Source organism: Bos taurus, chromosome 11 (assembly GCF_002263795.3).
Source record: "Bos taurus isolate L1 Dominette 01449 registration number 42190680 breed Hereford chromosome 11, ARS-UCD2.0, whole genome shotgun sequence".
Taxonomy (NCBI): domain Eukaryota; kingdom Metazoa; phylum Chordata; class Mammalia; order Artiodactyla; family Bovidae; genus Bos; species Bos taurus.
This window is the reverse complement of record NC_037338.1, coordinates 106,066,316-106,079,393: the sequence shown is the minus strand read 5'-3', so window position 1 is coordinate 106,079,393 and position 13,078 is coordinate 106,066,316. Positions and strand designations below refer to the sequence as shown.

At 67.8% G+C, this 13,078-nt stretch overlaps 2 protein-coding genes across 2 annotated transcripts; both read left to right on the top strand.

The window, feature by feature from the left end:
• Positions 1-118: 118 nt before the first annotated feature.
• On the top strand, positions 119-5,912 carry NPDC1 (neural proliferation, differentiation and control 1). Its single transcript, NM_001105489.2, is given in 9 exon segments — positions 119-386; positions 3,114-3,260; positions 4,300-4,434; positions 4,523-4,696; positions 4,767-4,833; positions 4,931-5,015; positions 5,094-5,173; positions 5,340-5,436; positions 5,546-5,912. Coding segments are annotated over 9 exon segments (966 nt in total). The 5' UTR covers positions 119-274; the 3' UTR covers positions 5,615-5,912.
• A 4,396-nt stretch (positions 5,913-10,308) lies between these two features.
• Positions 10,309-11,429, top strand: FUT7 (fucosyltransferase 7). The gene is given in 2 exon segments (NM_001098164.1): positions 10,309-10,321; positions 10,414-11,429. Coding segments are annotated over 2 exon segments (1,029 nt in total).
• Positions 11,430-13,078: the final 1,649 nt, after the last annotated feature.

The window sequence follows — 13,078 nt, the reverse complement described above, 5'->3', positions numbered from 1 at the left end:
GGGCCCAGGAGGGGCTCGGAATCGGAGCGGGGGGCGCAGCCTGACGGCGGTCCCGCCTCCGCAGGTGGGGCGCGCAGGCGCACTCCGACTCGGCGCCCTCGCCGCCCCCTCCCGGATCCTCTGCCGCAGCGTCAGTGCCGCCGCCGCCGCCTGTTTTCCTCGGCGTCCGCCTTCGGCCTCCGCCCCCTCCTCGCCGCGCCTCCCCCGGCGCCCCGACCCCGCGCCCAGCCCCGGGCCGCGCGGTGCCATGCTGCCCCGGCCGCGGCGCTGAAGGATGGCGACACCTGTGCCCCCGCCCTCCCCGCGGCACCTGCGGCTGCTGCGGCTGCTGCTGTCCGGCCTCGTCCTCGGCGCGGCCTTGCGCGGTGCGGCCGCCGGCCGCTCCGGTGAGCGACGCGCTGGGCAGCCGGCTGCGGGGCGCCCCGGGGTCGGGGGTCGCCGGGTGGGGCTTCGGCCGCGCGGCGCCGCGCTCACCCTCCCCGCCGCCGCCGCCGCCGCCGCCGCCGCCGCCGCCCTGGTCTGGGCCCGCAGGCCTCGCAGGCCCCGCCGGCCCAGCCCGCGAGCCGCCGCGCCGGCCTCGCCTGGCCCTGCTCGGGTAAACAGTCCCCGGTGGGAAGGGCGCGGCGCCGCACCGCCGAGGGACTCCTCTGGACTGGGCTTCTCCGGGCTCCTTGGCGGCGAACCTTAAGTCCATCCGCTTCTTGTCTTTGTCTGGGTTCGTGAGCCGGTGGGTCGGTGTCGCAAGCGGGCTGTCTCGGAGCGGGCCGCGGCCTGGAGCCGGTCCCAAGGGCGTTTCTCTGTGCGCGCGGCTCCGGTGCCTGCTGGCCTTCCTGCCGGTGGCCGTCCTGGAGTCGGAGCCGCAGTTCTGGTCTGTCCCTGCCGCTTGGGTGGTGGACACGCACCTTGCTTTGCTGCCGTGGTGGCGTCTGAAGTTTCCTGGGCGTCTGACAGCTCGTCTCAGGCTTCGGGGCATGCTGTGGCCTCGCTGGGGGCAGGAGGAGCTCACAGTCTCTGCTTCCTCACTCACCCTCTGCCCTGCGGGGCCCTTCCGTTCCATCTTCTGTGCCTGGCAGTGGGGGCACACCCCCAGGGCAGATTCAGGCAGAGAGGGATGAGCCCAGGGTCCTGGGAGACCCTGCCAGCTTCCCAGATGGCAGTGAGGCTCCAGACTTCTGCAGGAACCCAGAATCCTGCTCGCACCCTCCCAGGTGGCAGGACCGGGGGACTTTGTACCCAGGCCCCATTTCTCCTGGCAACTCCATAGGAGAGGTGCTGCCTTTAGCCCATTTCACAGATGAGAAAGCTGAGGCACAAAGAAGTGAAGTGACTAGGATGTGCTGCAGCTGGGACGATAACCTGGGCAGCGTGGTCTGCATGTGTAACAAGAGGCCAGAGCAGGGCAGGCTTCTTCCTGGGGACAGCACCTCTGGACAGGGGCCTGGCCTGACCAGAGGAGGCTCCCAAGGAGGCCTGAGGGCCAGGGCATGGCTGGCCAGGGATGGTGGAGGCTGCTTGCTGGCGGCCTGGCTCCAGGGCGTACAGCGTGGGGCTCCCGAGGAGACAGGGAGGCTGGGTGCTGCCCCAGCAGCTCATCAGCTCTGTGCTCGCCCAGATGCAGGGCAGCGTGCCAGCCGCTCTCCAGGTGCTGTTGTTCCTGGGGCCTCATTTGCACTCTGAGGCTAGAGCGGGGACCTTCCCAGGATCAACGGGCAGTACCCGCGTCTTCCTGGGGCAGGGGGCAGGGAGCAAAGGGAGAGCCCTGGAGCCCAGAACCGAGAGCCAGCTCTGGACCACAGGCCCCTAGCCGTGGTCAGTGCACTCCGGGTTCTCAGCACAGGGGCTGGGACTGCCTGGCTCCCTGGAGCCCAGCTGGTGGGTGGGGTCTAGACAGACCTGCTGGCGCAGGCTTGATGTTTAACCAGCCCCAGCCCTGGGTCCAGCGCGCTGATACTGGCGCCTGCTGACCCAGGCTGTGCAGGAGGCGGGAGCCCTGGGAGGGGAGCCCCAGCCTGCTTGCCCACCTGCTGTTGAAGCTGCTGGAACTTCCTCCAAGGGATACCTACAGCCAGAGGCTGCAAGTATTGTTACCAAGGAAACCAACTCAGGCCAGCTGAAGTCTGGAGGACAGGCTGGGATGACACGCTCCCGCGGGGTAGGGGGAGGGTGCTGGGCCAAGGGGACCAGTCCTGGTTGTCCAAGATACCCCCACGCCCACCTCCCCAGGCATGATTGACAGTCCTTTGGGTCTCTCCGTGGCTCCCCAGGCTCTGCTGTCGAGTGACTGGGGCCAGTGTCCCAGGCCTTGAGACTCCCCAGCGTGGAGGTGCCTCACCTTCTGCATCCAGAGAGGAGGCTGAGGCTCGAGGGCCACCGCCCTCCAGTCCCCAGCATCAGGGTGGGAGCCACGGTTGTGTGTGCAGGACACTGAGGTCTGGGCCCCAAATTAGAAGCGGCCTCCCTGCTGGAGTCCCAGGGCCCCCGTCCCCGGCAGCGGCGGCTGCAAGAGTGCCCCGCCTGGTTTCTGTTTGCAAAGCCAGTGAAGCCAGCAGACCCCATCCCAGGTTTCCCCACCCCAGCAACCCCTCTCTGTGCCGGGACGGACTAGAAGGTAGACATGGGGGGAGCGACTGGATCTGGGCCGTCTCCCAGCCGGGCTTTCTAGGGCTGTAGGATGTCGTGATGGGCTTTGAGTGGCAGCCCTGAGGGGATGAGAGATTCCAGGGCCCCACCCTCTGGGGCTCGAAGGCTGGATGAGGGGCTTGCTCTGGGTCAGCTTGAGGCCAGAAGCAGGGCTTGGAGGGCTGCCCGGTCCTGCCCGGGAGAGTTCTGTGCTCTCAGGAGGACAGGGCAGTTTTCGTGCAGACAGCTGGCCTGGGCCTGGGCAGTGGACTCTGGGGAGTGGGTGGGGCGAGGGAGTTCCCATAAGTGTCAGGACTGTTTGTCTTCCTGGTTCTGATCCCTGATGCGGGGGAGGCAGGGCCTGCCCAGAACAATGGCCGGAGCCGGCTTGGCCAGCTCTGGGGTGGGGGCGGGGTGGCCAAGACAGCACCACTTCTGGGCAGGGGCTGAGTCAGGCCCCCTGAGATGCTTTTCTTCCTCTGCTTCCTTCCCAGATACAGCCGCCTGTCCTGGGAGCCTGGACTGTGCCCTGAAGAGGCGGGCACGGTGCCCCCCAGGTGCACATGTCTGTGGGCCCTGCCTCCAGCCCTTTCAGGAGGATCGGCAGGGGCTCTGTGTGCCCAGGATGCGCCAGCCTCTGGGTACGGCCTCTCCCCTCCCCCCAACCTGGTACATCCGCTCTCTTCCTTAGCACTCGGCTCGGGTGTCCTGTACTTTGTGGGATGCCAGGACTCGCCAGTCTCCCTCCAAGTGGCCTGGTGACCCTTTCCGGATGGCACCATGAGGAGTTGGGTAGTGGGCTGGGGCCTGGGGCAGTCACCCTTCCCAGGGCCACCGGTACCCAGCATGAAGTGCCAGGGTGACCCCAGGAGAGACAAGGTCAGTTCCCCAGGCCTGAGTCTCCGCAGAGTCAGGCTCCCACCTCTCCACCCCGCGAGCTGCCTCTGCTCTTTGCCCAGCACCTCTTCTCTCTCCATCACTCACTCGTCCTGTCTGCTTGAATGCCCTGGTGCTGCCCTGACCCAGCGTCTGTTGGGATGGTGCCAGCCAGAGTGACTTCAGGTGTGATGGGGCATTACAGAGGGTATTGGGGCTGAAGTGTTGGATAGGGTGGGAGGGGCTTCCAGGAGGAACATGTCCCTGGCAACGAGTTGGGGGGTGGGCCCTGAAGGCATGTGGTCTGGGATGGGGAGGCCCATCCACAGCCCCTCCCTTCCTCCTGGTGACCAGGCAGGGGTGGGGGTTAGGACGGGGCTTCTCTGCGTCCCTTGGGAAGTCCTGCCCCCCTCGGCCGAGGAGGCCCACGCAGCCCGGGTGACGCACTGTCCCTGTGTTCCTCCCACCACTTTGTGGGAGGCGGGTAGGGAGAGGGCCGGCACCCCTGTCCTGTGCTGGCTTCTGCGTGTTCCCCCTGCACTTGCTCCTTGCCTACTCGCCTGGGAATTGCCGCTCACACAGTTGCTTCAGCTGTCACCATGGCGACTAGGATGGCCAGGGCCTCGGGCTGGCACCTGGTCCTCTGGCTCCTGGGGCCTAAGAGGAGCCTGTAGGGAGGAGACCCAGGCCTGGGGACTGGCTGGCGGATGGGCCTTCCGGCTCTCTCTGGGAAGGCCACCTGTAGCTGGTGTTGCCAGGGAGGGCCCAGGGCCTCTCCAGCTGATGGCCCCTCGACCTCGCCAGGGGAGGGCTTGCACCAGCCCAGACTGGAAGAGGAGATCGACTTCCTGGCCCAGGAGCTAGCCCGGCAGGAGGCAGGGCGCCCCAGGCTCAAGGCCCCACCCCAGCTTGAGGCACAACAGCGGCCCCCAGAGGCGGGTGAGACCCTGACCCGTGCATCTGTCCTGCTCCCTACACCCTTGACCCCAGCCCGGTCTTGCTGTGCTAACTTGCCATCTCCCTGCAGCGGCCACCCTGGGGCTTTCAGAGCGAGGCCAGGGACTCGATCTGGGCCTCCCCTCCACGCGGGGAGCCCCGGCGCCCACACCCCGCCCCTCCCTGGGCCCCGCTGTGTCGTCTGGGCCTGTGCACATGTCCCCCCTGGAGCCGCGGGGCGGGCACGGTGACGGCCTCACCCTCGGTAGGTCCGGCCGGGCGGGGAGGCGGGGTCCTGCCCCGAAGGCTGCCCTCACCGCACCCCCTCCCTGCAGCGCTGATCCTGGCGTGCTCCGTGGCCGGCGCGGCCGCGCTGGCGGTGGCGGCTCTCTTCTGGTGGCGGTGAGCGCGGGGCGGGGTGGGGCCGGGCGGGTGGGAGGGGATAAAGGGGCGGGGCTGGGGAGGGTGGTGACCCCGAAGGTCTCTTCGTTCCCCTCAGGCTGCAGCAAGACATCCGCCTGACACAGAAGGCCGACTACGCGGTCCCGCAGGGGCCCAGCTCCCCAGCTCCGCCGGGGATCTCGGTGCGTGGCCCCGCCCCGCTCCTCCCCGTCCCACCCCTCCGTCCCGGGCCTGACCCTCCCGCCCCACCCCTCCCGCAGCCCGGGGACCAGCGGCTGGCGCACAGTGCGGAGATGTACCACTACCAGCACCAGAGGCAGCAGATGCGATGCCTGGAGCGGTAAGACGCCCCGCCCAGTGCTGCCCACCCACCCACTCCAGGGGCTGCTGCCTCCTCCTCAGCCCTCCCCACCTCCACCCCGGCCTGCCGCCACCCCTGCCCTCTGCCCTGGGTCGCTGGCACCTGCACGGTGAGGGAGCACCCAGCGATCCTGCCCCCCACCCAGGCATAAAGAGCCTCCCAAGGAGTTGGACTCTGCCTCCTCCGACGAGGAGAACGAAGACGGCGACTTCACGGTGTACGAGTGCCCGGGCCTGGCCCCAGTGAGTGCGGGGCTAGGGGGTGGGGGGTATGGGCCGAGGGAGGGGTGCAGGGGGAGGCGGAGGGGGGTCCCTGCCCTGCTCTGGGCCCACCTAACGCCAGCGTTCGCAGACGGGAGAGATGGAGGTTCGGAACCCATTGTTCGACCATGCCTCGCTGTCCGCGCCCCCGCTGCAGTGACCTGAAGGCTGACACCCACCCTTTCGCCCACCCTCTCGAGGACGTGATGCACACTGGTGGGGAGGAGCAGGGGGCCCGGCCTTTCCCATTAGAGAGGGTGTCCTGATGCGCGCCTGCTTGTGGCTGGGGCCTCAGCGGCTAGGAACCCCTCACAGGGCAGACTCCTGCCTGACTGTGCCCCCTTGTTGCACCTGTCCCAAGTGTGGAACCCCCCCAGTCGAGGGGAGGAGGAGAACCCTAGAGACCAGGCATGGATTGGTAATACCGGAAACAAGCCAATTAAAGTACATTTCAAAACTTTGGCTGAGTGTGTTAGAGACTGACCTCCCCGTCAACAGGCGGCCATGGTGGATGGACCCTGGAGTGGGTCTTTGGGCCTTCTGCTGCACCCCCAGCCTGGGAAGACCCTGTCACTGCCTGCTGGGGAAGAGGGCTGGGGAGGGGACAGTATGGGTGCATGGCCAGGCCAGTTTGGAGTTAGTGCTCTTTCCTCAAACACCCCATCCTGTGTATGATGACAAGGGCTGGGAGTGGGCATTGAAGATGCCAGGCAGTGGGCACTGAGGCCTCCAATCCTGCCTGCCTCCATCTGGGCCAGGAGGGATGGGCTGCACACCTTGTCTCTGGGCTTCCTGTGGGACCACGTGGACTCCCGGGCCCCTGCAGCACATAGGGGGTATGCCAGGCAGAGGAATGGGCTTCCTGTGGGACCACGTGGACTCCTGGGCCCCTGAAGCATGTAGGGGGTATGCCAGGCAGAGGAAGCTAGGCTACACACAGGTGGGTAGACCAGGGTGGGCAGCTGAGGTGACAGAGGTGGTGGGGTCTCTGAATGTCAGGAGGTACCTCTGAGTCCACCTCAACCCCCCGCCAAGGAGCAGGAAAGCCAGTGGAGGGGGAGGTGACCTTCACCTGAAGTCCCAGAGTAGGGTCCAAGTTTTGTGCTCAGAAGTGATGAGGAGACTGGGCTGGGAGGAGGGGCTTCTGGGGTCCAGGGAGCAGTGGGAGCCTGGTGCAGACAGGGTGGGAGTCAGGCCTGTCTGCCCCACCAAGGGTGGGGAGGAAGGGTGGTGGGGTTCAGAAGCCCCTTAGTGAGTCCTCGGGGCGGGGTCCCGAGGTTGCTGGACCTCTGGCTCCTAGCGCGGCAGCCCTGCAGAGGGTGGACACGGCCCGCTTGGGGCAGTCTGGTCCCTCAGGTGGGGCTGGGCAGTGGAAGCCGGGTTGGTCCTCCTTAGAGTTAGTGGCTCTCCTGAAGCAGTGTGTCGCTAGGGCTATGGCCTTGGGTGGGCCCCCAGCGGGAAGCCACGGTGTCCCTCTGGTGTGCTGGTGTGGGAGATGGAAGGGGGTGGGGACAGGGAGCTGGGAATGAGCGCAGGGTGGCATGTGGGCAAGGCATTGAGGACCCTTGTCCCCTGTTACTTAGTCCATGTCATGAGGGGGAACGGCCACAAAGAAAACTGGGGGACAGAGAGGTTAAGGCCTCCCTTAAGGGCAAAGGCCAGTCACCAGCTGAACCCTGGAGACCCAGGACTGAAGGTTGCCCTGGAGCCCTGGAGTCCGTGGATTCCTGCAGCCCCTGCAGCCTCATGCTGCTCTGACCTGGGCAGAGGATGGCCACCCACGTGCCCTGGTGGACCACCGACTCCCTCCAGACAGCAGTGCCTAGGCGGGGTGGAGGGAACACCCAGCTGCAGCCAAAGGGGCGTCTTGGGGCCAGAGGGCCAGAACACACCTGTCTGCCCCCAGGGCTGGGTCAGCCCAGCCAAGTGGGGCCACGGGCTCGGAGCGCCCCCTGGTGGCGGAGCTTGGCTGTGGGCTCCTGCAGAAGGGGGCGAGGGCAGCAGGGGGAGCCCGCGCTGCTTTTCTCCAGGGAGAGTGTGAGGCCAGGGCTTTGGGGAGCCCCTTGGGGAAGAGGGGTGCACAGAGGCTGGCAGTTGGCCAAGGGAGCCCCAGGTCAGGTGCAGCTGCGGGGGCAGCAGTCACAGCAGGCAGCTGCCTTCAGCCTCACTGCGGACCACCTGAGGCCACCAGCCCCTTCAGCCCTCCTGCCCTTCCCACCTGGCCGGGGGTCCTGGCCACATCCCATCCAGGGGGAGCTCCAGGGCCTGCTGGGCCCCCTCCAGGGCCCTGCACACCACAGCCTGCCCCGGCTCAGCGCCTGGTGCCGCTGGAGCGGCAGAGGTGTGCGTGCAGGACGGGGTCTCCAGACCCGCCCACCTCCGGGCTGTCGGGGGCTTGGTTCAAGCAGTGATTGCAGTTTGGCTGCTCTGCTTGAGCTCACCGGGGCCAGTGGCGGGAGTGGGCACTGGGCTCCGTGGGGCCGAGAGCCCAGTGCGTGGGCTGAGGGGCCTGGTCCCAGCCCCTGGCCCCTCTTCCCTGACTAGCGGCCGGCCCTCGTTTCACTGAAGAGGCCTCTAGGAGGAGCCTCTTCCCTTGGGCCCTGGGGACCAGTTAGGGGCCCTCCAGGCAGGTCCCCCTGGAGCAGCGCCACACGTGGCTGGGCTGCGGGGGTGACTGTGTGTTCCAGGTCCAAGGTGCTCATGGACAACTGAGCCAGCCGTGAGTGCCTGCCTGCACCCTGTTGACTCTGGGGCCTGGCACCGAGTTGGCAGGAGGCCCCGCTTTCTCTCTGACTCAGGCTCGCCAGTCTCTTTCTTTTTCGCTCAGAATCTCTCATTCTGACCCATTTTTGGGCCAAATCCTGAGCCCCATTTCCCAGAAAGCAGGTTCTCACGAATGGGGCCCTGGCTGCCCCCCGAGCAGGTAGGCGTGCAACGGGCCCCGGGGAGCATCCCAGGCGAGGGTGGGGCGGCTCCTGTGAGTCCACCCAGGAAGGGAGCGGGCTGCGGGTGTGGCTGGGGCCTCTGGCAGAGCCCCCGCCACCTGGCAGTGCAAACAGGAAGGGCAGAGGCCCTGGCAGCCAGGAGCCAGGTCGCCAGCGGTCTGTGGGGGGGTCGGCTCCTTCCTGCCCTCCCCCACTGCCCTCGGGGTGCCTGCCACAGGCAGAGGGGGTGGGGTCCTCGGGGGTGCCGGCCACCCTCTGTTCTGGCCAGCCCGATGCCACATCCACCCCGCGGGCCTCCAGACGGTTTCCGACGGTTCCCACGGCCCTCCCCCAACACCCCCCGCCCCCCAGTGTTGCGCAAGAGCCTCGCCACCACCGCTCAGAGCCTCTGCTGGGGGTGAGGAGCCTCAGAGGGGCCAGAGGGCCCCCTTCTCCCAGACCGGCCTCTGTATCCCCCATGGGTGTGCTGACGGCTCCTCAGTTCCCGTCCTGGACACAGTCTGGTCCTCACCAGGGGACGAGAGTGGGGACAGGCTGGTAGTCCCGGGAGCCCAAGAGTGGACAGGGTGATGGGCGGCCCCCAGGACATCACAGGTGGCAGGCCTGGTGAAGGTTCCAGGCTGGTGTTCCTTCCACGACACCCAACCTGCAGCCTCCAAGAACCGGACTGGCCTGAGGCCCTCAGGACGCTAGCGCCAGGGCTGGGCCTTGCTGGCCACATCCGGCGGAGGTGAAGGAAGCTAGTGACTGAGAGCAGAGTGGGCTGGAACCAGGGCAAAAGGGGAAGGAACTGGACCTCCATGCCTGGGCCCCAGGACTGGCGGACGGCAGGGTGGGGAGAGGGCCTCTGGACTGCTGTCTTCCTTTTCCTGGAGCAGGTGCTCACGTCAGGGACACAGCGACTCCTTCCCTTTCCAGCCTGGAAAACCCCCTCCATACTCCCCCGCCCTGGGCTGTGGGGCCTGGAGGAAGAGACCCGGAGCCCCCAAGGGCGGCGTCCCAGCCCAGGTTCCCGCATCTCTTCCTGGCCTGGCCAGACCCAAGGCCACCCAGGCTGGGGCTCCTGCAGACCAATGCCCTTGGTGGGGAAGGAAGGTGTGGCAGCCCCACAGCCCACTGGAGCCAGGCCCAGCCCGGCGCTGTCCACCAAGGGTGTGTGCTTGGGCCCTGTGTGGACCCTGCGACGGAGCCCCTCCCAGGGAATCCGGGTTCTGGGACAAAGGTGTCCTCGAGGCCGCAGGGATGGGCGGCATGGAGAGGCCTGGCGAGAAGCAACGCGCGGGAGGAACCTCAGCCTCCCGGGTGGAGCTGAGCGCAGTGAGTCTGCAGCCAGAGGGTCTGGGGGCCCACCGCAGAGCCGAGAGGGGGAGCGGGGGAAGTGGGTGATGACACAGCGCCAGGGGAGGCGGCGGCCCGCGCCCGGCGGCCGCAGGGAAGCACGCCTGCTCTCCGTGGCACCCCTGGCAGGGCAGTGGGCGGCAACTGAGTCCTCGATGTCAGGGTCGCCCTTTCCGGGTGGGGGCCACCTCCACTTGCAACGGCCTCCCCATCCCTGAGGCCAGGCAGGCCCTCTCCTCCCGGGCCAGCCGGCGGGTCATCTCCAGGCCTTTCCAGAGGCCAGCAGGGGTGGGAGTCACGGTCCTGGACCTTGTCTGGGTACCCTTCCGGGAGCCGCCACCCACCAGCAGCCAGGGGCCTCTTGGGGGAGGCGAGGCGGCATTTGGATGCTGGTGGTGTCAAAGGTCACTGGGGGCGGGACGGGAGCGGGAAGATACTCTGGTGGCCTTCCTCCGGAGCAGACGAAAGGAGAGTGTTTGCAGGCGTTTGCAGGCAGCGACCCAGCGCGGGGGAGCAGCTGTGGTTTCAGGGCGTTCCCGCAGAGTGGAGGCCGTGATTTGAGGAGCCGTGAATGCAGAATGCTGGTGAGTCTCTGGCCTTGAGGGAGGCCTGGGCTGGGAGCCTGGGGCCAGTGGAGAGCTGGAGGACACAGCCTCTCTTCCTGTGTCCCCTGCAGGGCTCAGCCCCACTCCGAGCCTCCGGGCTCTGGGGGGCCTGGCCATGGCGGCCCTTCTCTCCACTGTCTGGCTCTGGTGGCGGCTTGGGGCGGCCCCCGGGGGAGCCCCAGCCCCACAGCCCACGACCACCATCCTCGTCTGGCACTGGCCATTTGCCAGCCAGCCCCCAGAGCTGCCCGGGGACACCTGCACCAGGTACGGGGTGGCCCGCTGCCGCCTGACCGTCAACCGCAGCCTGCTGGCCGGCGCCGACGCCGTGGTCTTCCACCACCGAGAGCTGCAGACCCAGCAGGCCCGCCTGCCCCTGGCTGAGCGGCCGCGGGGCCAGCCCTGGGTGTGGGCCTCCATGGAGTCGCCCAGCCACACCCGCGGCCTCGGCCGCCTCCGAGGGGTCTTCAACTGGGTGCTGAGCTACCGGCGTGACTCGGACATCTTTGTGCCCTACGGCCGCCTGGAGCCCCGTGAGGGGCCGGCGCCTCCGCTGCCGGCCAAGCGCGGGCTGGCCGCCTGGGTGGTCAGCAACTTCCAGAAGCGGCAGCGGCGCGTGCAGCTGTACCGGCAGCTGGCGCTGCACCTGCGGGTGGACGTGTTCGGCCGCGCGGCCGGGCAGCCCCTGTGCGCCAGCTGCCTTCTGCGCGCCGTGGCTGGCTACCGCTTCTATCTGTCCTTCGAGAACTCCGAGCACCGGGACTACATCACCGAGAAGTTCTGGCGCAACGCGCTGTTGGCCGGCGCCGTGCCCGTGGTGTTGGGCCCGCCGAGGGCCGCCTACGAGGCCGTCGCCCCGCCCGATGCCTTCGTGCACGTGGACGACTTTGGCTCGGCCCGCGAGCTGGCCGCCTTCCTCACCAGCATGAACGAGAGCTGCTATCGGCGCTACTTCGCGTGGCGAGACCGGTTCCGCGTGCGGTTGTTCAGCGACTGGCGAGAGCGCTTCTGTGCCATCTGTGCCCGGTTCCCCCAGCTGCCCCGTGGCCAGGTCTACCAGGACCTTGAGGGCTGGTTCCAGGCCTGAGCTCTGCCCATGGAGGGGGGAAGGGGCGGGTGGCTGGGGAGCTGGACATGTGGGTAGAGGGGTGGGTGTTGAAATCAAACCACCGGCATCCGACCGGACCCCCATAGGCAACGGCAGGGCGGACATGGAGGCTGGGGTGGGGGGCTGGGAAGCAGGGCTCGTCTGGGCAGCCTGCCTGGAGGAGGAGGCTGCTGGGCATTGGAGCCACTCTTCTGAGGCAGAGGCGAGAGCAGGGAGGGAGGGATGGAGTACGGGGTGCTGAGGTCCGTCAGGCCCTCCGTCCCTACCTCGATCATATCTCAGACGGGCGGGGGCTGAGAGAGGCTGTAGGCAGGGCCCTCGGGGCTGCGGACACGACCCCTGAGGTCTGTGGGGTACAAGCCGGCCCCCAGCCCATAGCTGGGGTCCCTTTGTCCCGGATGTGCAGTCTGGAGCCTGCAGACCCTGTGGCCTGCTGCCCCCTGGGGAGGGGAGAGCAACGAATAAAGACACAAGCAGAGTGTGCGTGGACTCTGCCTCCCCTGCGCCCCCGCCACAGGGGCCTCCTGTCCTGGCCAGATCCGCCCCCGCCCCCAGGCTCGTCCTCCCGGCCTCCATCTGCCTCACTGAAAGGCTCTGCAGCAGAGAGCCCGCCCTGACGCCCTCCACCCCGAAAGGCCCAGGGGCGGGGAGCAGAGGCCCAGCTTAGAAACGTGGCTGGGGGACGTGTGCAAGGCGCCCTGGGACTTCATTCTCAGGCTGTGGGCATCCAGGGTGTGATGAGGCCCGGTTAGATGTGGGCTCTCTGTCACTGGTGGCAGCGTGGGCATGGGGGAGCACCAGGTTCCTGCTGCACCAGGGGTCCTGGTGTGCAGGGGAGGGGGATGGGGGCTGGCGCTGAGCCTCTGGGTGGCACTGCCAGGGCCCCAGGTGGGTGGGCAGCAGGTGGTAGCAGGAAGCTGCTGCCCTCCCCCTTGGCAGTGGCTTCCTGTCCTGACCTAGCCCCACGTCCTGATAGAGGAGAAGGAAGTGTCCTCAGGCTTCAGGGGGAGGGGGGAGGAGGAGGAGGGGAGGAGGGGGAGGGGGAGAGGAGGAGGGGGGAGGGGAGAGGAGGAGGGGGAAGAGGAGGGGAGGAGGGGGGAGGGGGAGGAGGGGGGAGGGGGATGAGGGGGGATGGGTCCCCACCCCCTCCTGCCTGGCGCTCAGTTTAGAGCCTTCTCTGTGTAGCGCGACACCACTCGGTTTGCCCCTCCCATTCACAAATTGGGAAACTGAGGTTGGGAGGAGCCCAGAGAAGCGCAAGGCAGGACGCTTCTTGCAGCAGGGGCGGGCCTGCCCTCTGCTGGCCTCCCCGGGAATGGGCCTCCCCACGCGGCTCAGACCTGGCCAGGCACTGCCCCAAGCCTGCAGGTGCACTGGCCCCAGACACCCCTGCAGAGGCCACAATCACCCACACCCACAGGAAGAGAAAGCGGCCCCTCACAGAGGGCGCAGCCTTAGCCTCCCCAAACACCAGCCTGCCTCGCCTGCACAGGGTGGTTCTCTGGGTCCCTTCTCCCCCTGGCTGAGCCCAGGGAGCTGCAGCCCCCACCGAGCCCAGCCAGGGCCGCCCTAAGTGGCTCATTCACAAGGAGCACAGGAAAGTCTTACAGGGGAAGGGCAGCCCACCT